The 15843-nt window shown below is 39.7% G+C and overlaps 1 protein-coding gene across 3 annotated transcripts in view; it reads right to left on the bottom strand.

Annotated features, from left to right (window-relative positions):
• adgra1b (adhesion G protein-coupled receptor A1b) overlaps nt 1-15843 on the bottom strand; it is a 192791-nt gene that overhangs the window by 108145 nt on the left and 68803 nt on the right. For all 3 annotated transcript variants that reach the window (XM_082556384.1, XM_082556385.1, XM_082556386.1), the window contains 5 exons: nt 13244-13408; nt 9924-10143; nt 9347-9496; nt 7501-7662; nt 6933-7166 (listed from right to left, as the gene is read on the bottom strand). In XM_082556384.1, the coding sequence (XP_082412510.1) occupies nt 6933-7166; nt 7501-7662; nt 9347-9496; nt 9924-10143; nt 13244-13408 (931 nt within the window). The remainder of the gene's footprint in view (nt 1-6932; nt 7167-7500; nt 7663-9346; nt 9497-9923; nt 10144-13243; nt 13409-15843) is intronic.

Genomic DNA, 15843 nt, shown 5'->3' with positions numbered 1-15843 from the left:
AGAATCTCAATGTCATACCAGCAAAAAACAGTGAAATTCTGGCAATGATGTTTATTGAGATATCCCAGCCTCCCTGGAATATCTCAATAATGATTACGTTGGACACCCAGATTCCCTTCAGGATAAAATTCAGTAATTCCGTTGATCCTTTGCCTTTTCAACTAGCACCATCACTGGACCAAACAGCTTGCCCACTGCTTTTCTTTTTGACCAAATACCTGCAGTGAGCCTTAGCTCACTTAGACACTTTGATGCTGTGTTGGTTTTGTTTTTAAGTAACCTATAATCTTCTTAAGTTCCTCTACACAGCCAGTGTTGGATCCTCTTCTTTTCTCACATAAATCTCACTAAATTTGACCTGCCACTGAGTGAACATCAGGGTGCTTCATTAAATCACAGCATGCTTTCAGGGAATAACTTCTAAGCTGCTTCAGATGTGCAATATGAAATACATGGAATATCTTATTCTGTCACAAGGTCTTGTTTCCGACAGAAAATGACACGAAACGTGACAAATATGTGGTTTCTTTTAAACATCCAATAACATATCTCTTTTTTTTTCTGTTTGCAAACAGTTGGTGAATAACTATTTTTAAAAAAGCAAAAAAGAAACAGAATAAAATAGCTCTTTAAAAAGTTAAGTGAGGATCACATGTTTCATGTTGGCTGTTTTATTATGCCACTTTTTGGCAAGGTGTTGGCACAGCAGGGCCATATGCTGTGTGTCTAAGTCCAGTTGGGCTCAAAATGGCTCTAAACTGTGCTGAGCTCCTGCCAGAGTGAGACAGAGAGGGGATCATTCAGTCAGGTACATGATGGTGAAGGAAACAGTCTGGAAAAGGAAGAGTTTATGGACAAGTGCAGATTTTTAGGTCTTGGCTTGTTTCTCACTTTTAGAGCCCCTTCCAAAGACAGTTCTCTGTCACTGTTAGAAAGAAAGAAAGTGTACTTTATTGGCCCCCGTGGGGAAAATCCCTCTCTGCATTTAACCCATTCACTCAGTGAAGCAGTGGGCAGCCATTGGGCGCCCGGGGAGCAGTGTGTAGGGACGATACCTTGCTCAGGGGTACCTCAGGGTAGCTGTTCAGGGGAACCGAACCCCCGACCTTCCGATCATGGGGCCACCACTCTACCTACTGAGCTATCCCTGCCCTTTTAATTAAATCTGTTACAAATGTACTAATGAACTAAAATATTATGACCACAGATAAAGTTGCTTATATTTTATATTTTTATTTGACAGTAAGTCACCAGGCAGTCTTCATCGCTGTGTTAGAAGCCATGAATGCTTGCGAACTGGACAGATGTAAAGACCTGAGTAACTTGGACAGACTGTTAAGGCCAGAGGAGGCCAATAAAAAGATACTATGCAGGCTGATTTCAAGGTGCTGTTAGTTAGAAAACAGTATTTCACATGCAAATGATGCCATTCTGGTCCACCCTACAATTAACATTGAAGTGATCCATACTAGGTTGCTGCTTCACACCCCAGAGCCTTTAAAGAGCAAGACGAGGCATAACACAGGTGTGAGAGTGTAAATCGCCCAGAGAGTTCTCGCTTTATTCATTCTGCACATTCAGTGAGTTGGAAATAATATAACATTTTTCATCTCACATCCAAAAACTGACCTTTGGAGAGATTTTTTCTGCCAGAATTACCAAAATATATTAACTATTTAAAGGTAAATCTGACACTGACAATTGTATGCACCTCATAAATATTACATAAAAATGCAAAATAAGAGCAGTACATCTGCAGAAAATCTGCACCTGTGGGTATTAAGACTAATTCTAACACCTTTTTTTTTAATTTGGGGCTGTATAGAATTGGAATTTTACATCAGCATCTAATCTGATCTAACCTCTCTTCACATATTAACGAGCTGCATTGATGACATTAAATGCTGGATGTCTCAAAGCTTTTTGGAACTGAGACATTAGGATGACTTCAAAATGCAGCAGCCAGAATCCTTACAGGTAGGTGGAAACACGTTACCGCTGTTGTTTTGTTTGTGCTGCTCTTGCCGCCTTAAGATGTTATAACCTGCACTAGTTTTTATGTTTTTGTCTTCTCTGTTAAGCTTATTGAGTTTACACATAATGAAATGTACAATACAAATAAAGCTGTTATAGCTATCTCTTTAAAATGTTCTCGTCCTAGGCTAATAATGCATGTTTTTTAGTCACCCAACACTGGACTAAAGAATTGTCTCTTCACACATTGGCACGCTACTTCGTGCTGCTTTAGGCTACGTCTACACTAGCTCCGTGTCCACACTACACTGTTCCGAAAAATAGTAATGTCAAATTATTTTACTGTGTATTTTACAGTTGCGTACTGTTTTTCTAGAATATCATTACATTTACATAAGTAGACTGTGATCTGACACGTCAAATGTAAAATAACATAACATCACTGTAAATGTAATAAAACACAATTTACTTGTTTGTTAAATATATTTTGTTGTACATATGCATATTTAGATTGTAAAAATACGTCCAGAAATGTCTCCCATTATGCTTTGGGACATGTGCTGCTGTTTAGATGTTCTTGTTTTATTGTTTATGGTTACGTTACTTTTAACTGTTATCTTGAATGTTGTGTTTACGCCGTGGTGCAGCGTCACTGACAGTTGTTGTTTCGTAGAGAGAGTGCTGTACCATGAGTGACTTCTGTTGTGCTGTTGTTGAACCTTGAGGCACATAGTAGCACCGGCAAGTGTTTTATTGAAGAGCTCCCCCTACCAGCTTGGAGTTAAATAACAAGCGCAATCTCTCTCTGTGAGCTTACTTGTTAAGATTTCTCTGCATGCCACAGTGTAAAGCATTGCACGGACACGCTGTGCTAATTAAATAGTTTGAAAAAGGAATGTAGAGGTAGGAGTTGCAATAAATATAAATAACATGATGCTAAGTTTTGGCCATTGAATGTGAGCTAACAACAACAAGGTCGCGGGTATGGCTGCGACCGTAGGAAAAAAACCCTAATATGAAGGTATTTTACTGCATTTTACAGTAATGTTCTGTTCTTCTAGAATATCATTAAAGTTACGTAAATAGACTTTGACTTTACATTTTGAATGTAAATTAACGTTAAATCACTGTAATGTAATACAACATAATTGTCATGATTATTAAATGTATCTGTCTGTACATATGCATATTTAGATTGTTAAAATACATTCACAAATGTATCATGATTTCACAAATATCTGTCCGTTATTTGAAAGATTGAACTGTTGAATTCAAATGTTCGCCTTGTGATCAGAAGGTTGCCGGTTCGCGCCCCGGCTCGGACACTCTTCGTCGTTGTGTCCGTGGTCAAGACTCTTCACCTACCGCCTACTAGTGATGGCCAGAGGGGCCGATGGTGCGATATGGCAGCCTCGCCTCTGTCAGTCTGTCCCAGGGCATGCAATCAATTGTTATTTAAACCAACTGTTAACTGTATATTTCTGTACATTTACGTATTATGATTGTTGTTTATAGGTAATTTCATTGTTTGATCACGTAAAAATGTTCCTAATTTAATGTCTAAAAGCACTTGGAAAAGGCAGAATCCCGCGTCAAATTAGCGCAACAAACTCTATTTTCATTACTGAAAATGACCGTATTTTTATGGGACAGTTATTTTCTGTTATTTTACGGTTGCATTTTGGCGCCCCAGCTGCCAGAATATTATGGTTTTTTTAAGATGTTTTTTTTTTCCCCTATTTATAGATGATTTCATTGTTTAATCACATTAACATGTTCCTGATTTAATGTTTAGCGGCACTTGAAAAAGGCGAGATCCCATGTCAAATTAGCGCAACAAACTCTATTTTCATTACTGGAAATAACCGTATTTTTATGGGACAGTTATTTTCTGTTATTTCACGGTCGTATTTTGGCGCCCCAGCTGCCGGAATATTACCGTTGTTTTTTTTAACAGTGTAGCTCCGTGTCCACACTAGAATTTTCAGTTGTTTTCACAGAGTTGTTCATCCACATTGAAACAGCTGAAAATGCTTGCGTTCCAGTACTGCGCATGCGTGAAACGCAAGAAGATTCGACCTGCCTCATTTCTGTCTGCCGCTTATTTACTTTCAGGCTCTTTGAAACGTTGCGGCAAAATGTTGAGGAAAAGCGCCGAGTTTTTTAAATGGACTGACAATGAGGTGGAGTTGTTGCTGCGAGTAACACAAAAGCACAAAGTTGCAAAAGCGAGTGAGAATTAAAGAATTTGAAGAAAAGCTATCTGGAGCACAACTGATATTAATCGTTAATAGGGCTGTCAAAAGTGACAGCAAACAAAACAACTGCTGTATAATGGCCCTCCGCTATCTTGGTTTAATTGGTCACATGACAGCATCACATGACTAAAATGTGTTATCGTTTTCGAAAAAGGCTCCGGGTTCGCTGTCCACACTGCGACGCAAAAAACTGCATTTTCAAATATATCCGCTTCGGAGAGCATTTTCAAAAAGCTGTGTTTTCCATGAACGAAAACGCCATCTCAGTGTGGACGGGAGGCCAAAACAGAGAGAAAAAGATGTTTGTACCTTTAGTTTCAAACAAAAACATATTAGTGTGGACATGGCCTTAATCTAAGTATTTCATCTATGTGGGGCCCTTCAGTGGGGCTTGTTAAATTAAGATTAAATAACATTCACTCTACCTTTAGTTTCATATGTTTGGCTGCCCTAGCATTTGTGTTTGAAGGATTTTGATTTCTTCATGCCAGCTATGTGGTGATAATGTCAGAATCCCCGAGTAGTAATGCTGTATGGACATGAAATGAGCATTTTCCATGCAAAGTATGGGTAACTGGAGCAATTTGCTAGTGACCAAAGTCATCACAAAGACATTTTGAATACAACAGCCTCCTTGTGACCAATTCCACTTAGAAACAGCCAGCAACCACCACCAAGCATTTGCCAGCTGGTTGGGGAATAAACCACTTTTCCCTAGTGACAGGAGTTTGGCAGAGAGTCATCTCTAGGTCGCATATAGCTATTTTTGTTTGTTTCTCTTTTTTACATTGCAAAACAAAGATACTATTTAGCTAAATGGTAACCTATGGGATTTGTACAGTGGACATTACTGTTAACAACAGGAGAAGAGCACTAAGACTAGTGAGAGGTCCCGGGCTTAACAGTTCAGATGTTGGAAAAAATGCAGTTTAACAGAGTCCAACAATAACACGTATACTTTTACCCTTTCTTGTAGTAAATAACTTACCAAAAAAAGTCTTTTTACTGGGAGCATGTCGAGACTATGAAAATCAATTGTTTTCAGCTATCAGTAGCAGCGCTGAGCACTCCATTGTTAGCAAGCAAGATATGATTTTATAGAGTTGTGCAATGACTTCAGTAGAGTTTAACTTGACAGTCATTAAGATTTCCTGCTGTCAAATCAGGTTCACCTTCTTATTTTGACATTCAGCTAACAACAGTTTTCTTATGTGAATCTGTAATTGAAATGTTGATTATCTTAATAATGAACCTTTTCTGTGCTGCTGTTGAAGAAACACTTAGCTGAGATGAGTCACTGATAAGAACCCTTTAAGTTTACACATCACATACGAGCTTCGAGCTAAAGTATTTTTCTCAAGGTCACACAGTGCTGCAACCGTTTAGTGGGAAGATAAAATATTATTTTTTGTTTGGACTCTGCTGTAAGAAAACCTTTTAAAACTGAAAGTACTGGCAGTGAGATCACTTGTCCATAATGAAAATAAATGTTAATTCCTCATTCGTCGACCTCTGCCAGAGCAGTATTGTCCTTTTTGTGAATCTGCTAATTTATGTCAGTTTCCAGAGATAGAAAAAGTTTGAAACATTTGAAATGCTGAGATGAATCATAAGAAAAAGGTCTTCCATCAGTAGCTGAATAAGGATCACTGCAACAGTTGGTATGATCCTCACACATCCCTGAGCTCAGTATTATGTTTGCTACACTTTGTATGTGGACAGGTGATTTAAAAAAAAAAAAGAAACCTATAACACACCTACTTGTGCTGAAAACCTTTGACACCGCTGTACAATGATATACATGCGTGCAAGCTACACAGACCCTGGAGCTACAAACAAAGTGCTGTAATTGCTGACAAAACCTGAAAGACTTGACGAAGAAGAAAGGTGGAAAATGAAACAATCGTGCGGATTTAAAGACAAACACGCACTCATGAGCTCTTTCCTGCTCATAAACACTAACATGCACAGACAGTGTTCACACGCACGTACACTGGTGAATTCATCCGTGGACTGAATAGCTAGAGGGTGCAAACTGTACAAATGTTGCACAAATATGACACTACAGTGCCAGGGGAGTTGAGTGTTTTGCCTGCTGTCTGCAGATGTATAGTGCCCCATGTCTATTTCTCATTTGTGACAACCACAACTGGAGATGTAGTAGAGCTTCAGCTGATTTAAAGTGACAGGTACACAAGGCCACCTTATCCATCACTGGGGAGTGGTCGGCATTCCCTGACTCCCAAATTGCTGCCCTATTTGCAGTCCCTGCTCCCACCACAACCCCACCTATAACGAGATGATCTATAGCGCGCCAACAAACCCCAACAAAGGTGTCAGATTGCCAGGACAAATAGGCAACAACAGACTTAAGGGCAGGAGGTAATCTTTTTCACATGCTTCAAAGGCGTGGTGCAAGGGAATTCATTTTATTGTGCCCATGAGCTAGTATACAAACTGTACTCCTGTTTTCGTATTTTATTTCTGTCCTCTCTCAGAGCATCTTCCCTCTTTCTCTCACTCCTGTATTTGGACTAAGAATCAAAAATTTCAAAAGTGAATGTCTGTTTAGAAATGTTTTTTTGCTGGGAGTGAGAAAGGGAATATTTTTTTCTCCCCCCCTAGCTAACACGTCCAAGCAGCAGAAGATAGTGGCGTTATTTTAGAAAGCTTCACACCGCTTATTAACTTGTGTCTTACCTTGCTTAGCTGACTGACCGGTGAGCCACTGTTGTTGACAGTGTGGCATTTGAAGCTGAGCAACGATTCCCCCACGGCATCACGCTCTCTGCTCATGTCCTTATCAGAGTGGGAGTGGCTGTCAGGACGGGGTGAGGTGGCAGTTGAGGGGGGCTGTCGAAGGGCTGTGCAGCACAAACCGTGGAAGTTTGACGGACGGATCAGAAAGGCCTCCAGAGCTATGTTAGCAGATACCTAAGATGAGCATCCCAGGATTTAGGAGTGGGGAGAGAGAGGTAAGGGTAGGAGAGCGGCGAGGGGAGGAAAGACAGTTTTATATTTTTTTAATTTAGCCACTGCTTTTATCCCCAATGACAATGGGGAGGGAAAAATAGAAGAGGAAACCAAGAAAGGAAGCAAATTATCTTTAGCTTGCTTTGTTTTCACTATCTACTTAAGCCAAATTGACTTCTCATTATTCTAAACCACGAGAAAAAAGTGAAAGCTTTGCGTCATTTAGCGCCATAAGCAACCCTTGCCCTGAGTGTGGTCTTGAGTGTGAGTATTTTTTTTTGTAGTCCAGCTATACCTTAGAAATGGCCTGATTGTCTCCAGTCAGCGCCAGGTCAGCAATTCGCTCCACACACTGGACGATTCGAGTGCACGCCCTGGCCTCATTCTGTGCCATCCACAGGATATGCTCCTCCACCAGCATCATGTTGCTGGCAATGTCTGATATATAGTCCCCCAGCTGAGGAAGCACAAGCAGACGTTTATGCAAATGGTTGCTCGCGCACACTAACACAAACTGCACTGTACGTGTACAGCACACACACACACGCACACATGCAAGGAAGAAGCAGACTCATCATGCACATCAATCATAGAACAACAGGCACATTTGTAATCTGCAGCCAGGATTGTGAGGGAGGCAATGGTGGCTTCATTCATTACAGGGAGATTTAATTTAGATTAGGAGCTCCAATGGGGCATAATTGCTTCCTAAGGATGGCAGTTCACTATTTACTTACTGTACTTTTTATTGTTGCTTCATTGGGCTGTTCTTTATTCCGTGAATGAGGGTGGTCTCGTCACCATTGTCTTAGGAATGATAAAACTCTAAGTATCTCCTAATAATATGTCCTCCCGAGTGACCTGTGTTGAATAATTGCACAAGTGAGAGCTAATATTGATTCTTTTCACTGACTAAGCCCAGCACCGTTCCCCCTCACACAACCTGACCTTCAGTGTGATGCCAGTATAACAATCCCATTGCCTCTACTAAAGAAATTCACTCAGGGTAAAAACATGACTCGCCCAAACACGAGATGAATCTTAACAATGATTCCCATTCAGGTCCAGTGCCACAATGGCCAGTGGGATATTGTATGAGGTGAGAAACATGTTACTGTGTCTTATAAGGAAGCTTCTGTGGTTTCTTGTTGGGATCTGGTGAGCAGTGGTTGTGCAGACATTCATCAGTTATGTGGTCCTAATTGCTAGTTGCAAGTCTTAATAGATACATGTTCAATTAGTAAATCATGGTCCCTGTTAGAGTCAAAAAGCTTGATAACGTAGGGTATCTTTAGAGAAGGCCTGCACTGTGATCGACAAATCACTGACATTTCTTGGTTTTTTGGTTTTTCAGTGATATTGCTTGTCTAGTGCAAGAGCAACTAACTGATGGGTAATGTGATATGGTGTAGTCTTTAGGGTAACCTCTAGATGAGCATTAAACAAAACCTTATTCTTTCTTAGGGTGATGGAAAAATGAATGAATGAACATGTGCGCAGATCAGAATAGGAACTGCAATTAGAACTATTGAAACAACAAACAAAATACCTTCCTCTTTAGACCTAATAGCTGCTGTCTAATTGTCACTGTAGACAAGAAGAGCACGTTGCAGGTATTATATGTTTCGCAGGGTTCCCCTCCTACTGTCCTGAGTTCCCAGAAAAGTTACTTAGCAAATCAAGTTCCTCTTCTGACAGTTAGACGAGCCGATGGCATAAGCTGGCTGAGAGTGAAACGGGTCAGATATTAAAATGGAGACCTAGAAACAACATGTGTTTTCACTTTTAATAAGCACTCTTTGACAAGAGTAGGACTGGCTGATTTAAGCTAAATAACTGTCATTAAGGCCCCAGTGACTGCAGTCTAAAGACCGGCTGGTGGCAGCCCAGCAACCACCATTTGCCAAGGAAAAATGTGTATTTGCAAAACCAGTTGGTGAGTGGTTGCAGGAGGTTGCTTGCAGTCACTCACATTGGTTGCAAAGACGTACAGGTTATGCCACTGAAAACCTTGTAATTGCTTTTACAGTTCATTCACACAGCATCTTAGGGGTTTGATTCTGTTTAATTCAGTTGTAAAATATTGGGATGATTCCACTATAAATGCATTGGATGTAGTATATTTCTGTGTTTCCTCTTACATCTTTATGTTTCTCCACCAGCCTCGTTAGTCTCTCCACCAGGTGGGTGACATAAATGACATCCATGACATCGGTGAAGTGCGCCGCCCTGCTGGTGAAGGCCACCAACTGCTGTCCAAAAGGCTGAGCGTTGGTCGTATTAATAGGTATCTGGAAGAGAAATCAATATATTGTGCAGTATGCAACAATTTTCAGAGAGGACAAACATGACGGCTTGTTATAATAATTCCACAAAAACATTGCACAGTTGATAAGATGAATAAAATGAATGAAAATTTCAAGAATTTGTGTAGTTTTGCAAACTTTGTCACTTTAATGAATCCTTTGAGCAGAAGTAGACTAAAACAGCTTGCATATAAATGTTTCATACACAGATCTGGAAATACCTGCAGGCTACAGGTGAATCAAAGCAACTGGTAGTTTTCAGGGAATATGAACTTGAAATCTTGCTGTTAAGAGTAAGCTGGAAAATTTCTAAATAAGGATTGATGGACAATTAAAAAAAAAGAAACAGAATCCATAAATGAATCCTGTTTCCCAGCAGTTCTCGGCACTAGTTCTACACTAATGCTGATACCTGGGTGAGCTCATGCAGCACACGGGTCAGTTCACTGGCATAAGGGCACTGAGTATAGTCCTCCTCAGCCCACCGCCCAGCACGGTCGCAACGTCGCCACGCCTTCTTTTCTGCCCGGCTCGAGGGGTGAGGAGCGCTGCCAGATGGGTGAGGGGCAGAGCCAAAGGTGGCAGGAGCACAGGGTAGGAAGGCCAGGATGCCAGCCAGCGTCTTTGGCCACCTGCCAAAGAAATATCAGAAATATCAGGATCTACACAAGCGGCACCAGATGGCAATTTCATACTCCCTGTACTTAGGAAAGTATTAATTTGCATAAATGATTTACAGCTAGGCTTAATTATTTTGCAGATGACTCCCAGATTCTTGACTGTGAAACACGCGTCTGTCTTATTAATGACTTCTGAATTAATTTTATTTACTAACTTTATTAATGAAGTTTATTGTCTATTCACTTGGTGCAGTGAAATATTTTTTTTTGTTAATCACAAAAGACATTTAAAGGTGTTGATGTCTTCTCCCCTCTGCTTGTGATGGTTTCCTCTGGCTTTAGCCCACATTTGAGTATCCAAAGACATCCACTTTTACCTCCTGTGGCTCCAGATGTGTGAAAAAATAACTTGTGTGATGTTGTCACAGTTATTTTTGATATTTTTAGTTTCTTGCAGGCACAACAGAATAAATACTCTCAAGGTGATCTTTGGAAAAGCTGGCTTTGTGGAGTGGCACAGCTTGACCCATACAAGGGCCTGAAAGTCAGGATACCTCATCCTCTACTCTGTTCTGAACTGTTTGTAACTTCCACAGCATATTGAAAGAGCGTTACAAAATCGCCTGCGTACCCCATTTAAACATGCACCACAGTGGCAGATGGAGAATGTCAGTGAAGGATTTATATTTCAAGCAGAACCTGCTCTTGCCTGTTACTCCTAAAGGGAAATTCAAATTAAGTGTTGTTCTTATAGTAATACAAAGTTCACTGAAGACTCCTCTGGAGCAAGAAATGAGACTTTCTCAATAATGTCATCAAGAACCAAGTCCTGGAGCTGCTCTACTGACCAACCTATGATAGGGGCTAGTGTGATTTTACAGTCAAATGGATCATTTCCATTTTCTGGGTAATGCCTGTTAGTGTTTCAATAAAATAAAGCTCATTAGGGTGTAAAAAGGCAGCCAAACATTCACAGTCTAGGACACTAGCCTGTATTTCGCAGATAACAAAAGAACTCCAGGTTTTGTTACTTGGCATCACCGTATATTAAAGGTATGTGTTTCTGTAACCTTAGGACAGAGCGGCTTGTGTTCTCACATGTTGATCAATTTGTCAACAATCAAAGAAGGAGCATGTGTCTCATGTTCGTGGTTTTATGCTAGAGGCAGCATCACATTGTACTTCAGAAAATAAGCTGAAAAAATGTGTGAAAACAAACGCGTTTGACTTCATCAAAATTAAAATAAAGGAGCAGTGCTCTCAGGAGGCTAGTAATCTGTTCTGAGGGTAGAGACCTGCCATCACACTACTCCCCACCCCATTCTCTTTACCCCCACCTCTAGTCATCCACATTGCTGCTGCTGCAGCAGCTACTTAGTAATAAATGGCATTAATTTCACCCCCAACAAAAAGGGGGCTCATTTTCCAGCCCATTACTCCAATGCTCCAGCAGAAACAAAGCCTCTGTGCTTGCTGCACTAGAAGTGGGCTGTAAAGTACAGCAGCTACAAAAGAGTGTACACGACAACAGCACACCCACAAGGGAAGAGAGGTGGAGGGTGTGCGTGCATGTATGTTAACAAATACAGTTTTAACGTGGTTACATGGAGTCGAGGACAGCGAAAATGGAGTGCACAGTAGATGTGTGGCGTTTTTCTTCTGTCTATGTGAGACTTTAGTTATTCAACTTGTTCTCTGTAGTCATGATATAAATCTGGACTACAATGAGCCATAATGTGTGTAGGAGTTTTTCTATTGCACATAACAATTATTATTAAATAATATGAACTGTCCAGACTCTGCTGTACTAGTGAGCCAAACGTAGAGGAAGGCAAACCAGTTGTAAGATGAAACAAAAAAAGGCACGACACTACCTAAAACCAGACTTAAGTACCTTGACTGGGCACTCTATAGAGGGATAGCAACAGAGTGAGTTAGTTCTGTGATTAGAGTATTAATTTTTATAACATGCTATTTTATAATTGGAAATATTTCTTGTGAAATAAATAATAGTGGGGTTAAACTATTGCTTTAAATATCAGGAGACTTCCTGGTTTCAGCTTTGAAAACCAGTCCAAGCACAAGACCAAAGTACAATGTACAGGCAGATTGAAGGAAATTGTTTATTTACATAATATTTACTAGAACTTTTATTATTTATTTATTGATCAATGGTCTTTGATCAATGATCAGTGGGCTTTGATCAGTGGTTGTTGATCAATGGTCATGACAATTTTCATATTACTGATCAAGAAACTGACCTCACAGCCCATTGTTCATTCAGTGTACTGGTTTCAGTTATTGTGCAATGTACTGTTTATAAGGCTGGGGAAACCTGCAGTCAGCTGACACTCCAGAAGTCACTTGGATGAGTGACGAAATGTTTCTCCCACTGAAAACGCTACGTCCAGATGAACAGAATCAACCTTTGGGACTAACCTAGCTAGGTTAACAGTTAATAGAACTGCAAAAGCTGGTTAAGCTATAGATTATAGGTTTTTACAGTAATCAGTGTGTCAGTTAAGATGGATTTTATTATCTCTGAAAAAAGCGAGACTGACTGTTTACAACCATATCATTTTAAATCCCAATGTAAATCCCATGTACTAATGCTGTAGAATGAGTATGTGATGATTGGTGGGAACTCTTGCTCATACCAACTATAACAAAATTCAGCTAATGGGTTATGAAGGGTGTATTTTAACACAAAACACAATTCTTTACCTAACCAGTTTTGTCCCTAGATATAGGCAAAAGCAAGTGATGCAAGTAAAAATGAATGTGGGAAAAGCAGATGTTCTGGACAGCAATCTTCTGGTTGCAGGTAAGTGCCTCCAGATACAGATATTGCTGGGGTTTATTTTTCCTCCTCACATGAGAAACATACATCGAAGGGGTATCTGCATGTGTCAGAATATGTTGGTGATGGGGTATGAGAAGAAGTGGTTCCTGACCAAGCCACAACTGCACAAACACATGAAATATACCAGGTTTCTTATCCAACTCTCAAAAATACATTTACTATTATTTTGAGACCTTTTTTTCCAAATCAGCCTGTATAATAAAACTGAAAAACTAATCTGCCATTGTCTGTGGCTGCAAGGTCACTCACCTGAAGTCCCCCTTGTTGTTGGTGACTCTGTCAGCAGGGCAGTATGATGCTGACGTTTCCAGAACCACGATTTCCATTTGCTGAGAAATGTTGCCACGGGAACTGGTCACCAGGCACTCCCAGATTCCAGCAATGGGCACATCGATGCTGGAGAGAATAACCTCGCTGGAGGAAGAGAGAAGACACGTAAAACTATGAAAATGTGTTTTTAAAATGACATATCCATGAGGGGGTTGTGTCAGTGAACCTCTTCCTATGAGATTTAGGAGAAGTTCGAAGTACCGAATTAGAGCCTAGTCGTACATTTGGGGTTAAATGTAGTTTTAGGATTAGTTTTCTCTTGCGGCTTGATTTTAGGGTGCTTTGAATTATTTTTGGATTAGACTAAGGATTAAAGTCAGTCAAAAGGCATAAAGAGTTAAGGTCATCTTAAGACGTCTGTAGAGTGCAAAGATGTGCGTGCGCTTGCGTGGTTCACCCGATCTAATTCATTCAAGGGACCTTTGTCCATATACAAGTATGTGGTAGCTTAAAACGTTGGCTGTGACTTAAGATGATCATTACTCATGCTTATCTTTCCTACTTTGTCACAGCGATTCCTATCTCAATGGAAAATGCCTGATTATACAAAGAATGGTGAAACGGTGACAAAGAGCCAATGCAGGGCCATTTGCCAACGCGACTAATCTTGAGGATTTTACTCGTTATAAAAAAACAGAAAAGCCGCTGGAGATGGCTAAGCAATGGGAATAATCACCATGGAAATTCTACCTCCTTAAGAAATGCCAACTGTTTTATTTTCAAATACAATCCAGTTGTAGTCAAATATACACTTTGCTTTGTGTCTGTGTAAAAACCTAATGCCTTTTTTGTGTGTTAATTAAGCTGCATGTGTTCGTAATACACAGTATGCCACTGTATACCCCCACTCGGCTGCATAAAGTTTTTAAATGGGACTTAAGGAACAATGCTGCACAAATGGGAAAGTATTACAACTGACATGGAAAATCTGAAGTGACAGACTGGACAAGAAACGAAAATCTTTCAGAGTAAAGATGATTAGTGGCTGAGTGGCTCTGATGTGCGAAAGCTGTAATCCCAGAAAACATTTATCAGACGGTGTGAGGAAGGCATTTATTTCGAAAAATGAAATGCCTTCGTTTTTTTCTGCTTCTCTCACTCCTTCCTGTCATCCTTTTTGTCTCAATATGCTTATTAGCAAAATCATTTCCGGCTTCCATGCGTGTACTTCAAGAAAGTCAAAACAACCATCCCGACAACCAACACATGTAAACATATTCACACATCCCAGCCTAATACTGCAAAACAAAAACAGGACAATATCTTCTACACAGTATGAAAAACCTACAACTCTGCTTTCCCAACAAACCAAAAAGAAAGAAATATTATCTTAGAACCAGATATTCGTAGTACAGTATGTAAGTGAAATAACTAGTTAAAATACCAATATAGTTTGGTTAAGTTTTTTTTATTCAATTTACTAGAACAAATAGAAAGACTGGCATTGATGTGGACATATAAGTAAAGCTCAGAATAGCTCATAAAGTTAGTTTTACAATTCAGAAGCCCACTCATTACCACATCAAACTGTAGAATTAGTTTTGAAATTTCCCACACATGAAATAAAAGACGTACCATTTTAATTAGTTATCTGCAGAAATAACTAGGAATCAATGCATACTAGCTTTTAGTATTTGTGCTAAGCTAAGCTAAATAAAAGATAGCTTGACTATCCGATAAAAGGATTATCACAAATTGTTAAGGGATGAGTGTGATGGAGGGTTTTACACAACCCACATGCTTTTAGAGGTAAACTTAAGGTTGAAAAACAAGCTTATATTTTTGATTAACTAAGACCAAAAATGTGCTGGAAAAGTAAGCAGTAAAAAGTTTAAGAAGTTACTGTCCATATCGATAAAATCCCTCAACTTAAAGCATGTGTATGTATCCTTCTGTGTTAAATCTGTACCACAGGTATGAAGGCCCCGTGTCATAAACCCTTTGGAAACCCTGTGCCGTAACCTGAGGTGTATACCTTCCTAGAAATATAACTACACATCACCACTGATGCAGCCCACACAGATAATAAACACTGGCAATAGTCTGCCTCTTGTGTAGACTACAGTCATTGGCTCTGCATAGACTAATGCCAAAGTATAAATTAAGCAATTAGCTTATTAAGTAGTCAGTAAGCTTAAGAAGTCCAGGTACAGTAATTTCTCTCTTTTTCCAGTTAGCTTAGCCAAGTGAATACTTAACATTTTATTTAACTTTACCTGATTAGTGACAAATCCACAGTTGTGCACATACAGTACCAGTTGGCGTGGTTTTCAAAAAATCTTACAAAAACATATGGCACACGCTGCTTGAACATATCCTTTATTAGACTGGTTACTTGACAGCTGACAAGCTGTCACTGGGTTTCATTTTCACACTAAAAGCAAACATTTGCATAGAGCTGTGAATTTTGTTTGAAACAAAAAACAAACAGGTGTGAATGAACCACAAAACATATTTAAATAATAGTAAACTAGCAAGAGTCTGACTTGTGTTTAACATATGAACTGCTAATGCAAATA

This window comes from Aulonocara stuartgranti, assembly GCF_965226115.1.
Source record: "Aulonocara stuartgranti genome assembly, chromosome: 13".
NCBI classification, from domain to species: Eukaryota; Metazoa; Chordata; class Actinopteri; order Cichliformes; family Cichlidae; genus Aulonocara; species Aulonocara stuartgranti.
The sequence above is the reverse complement of the archived record's forward strand: the minus strand, read 5'-3'. Positions and strand labels throughout refer to the sequence as shown.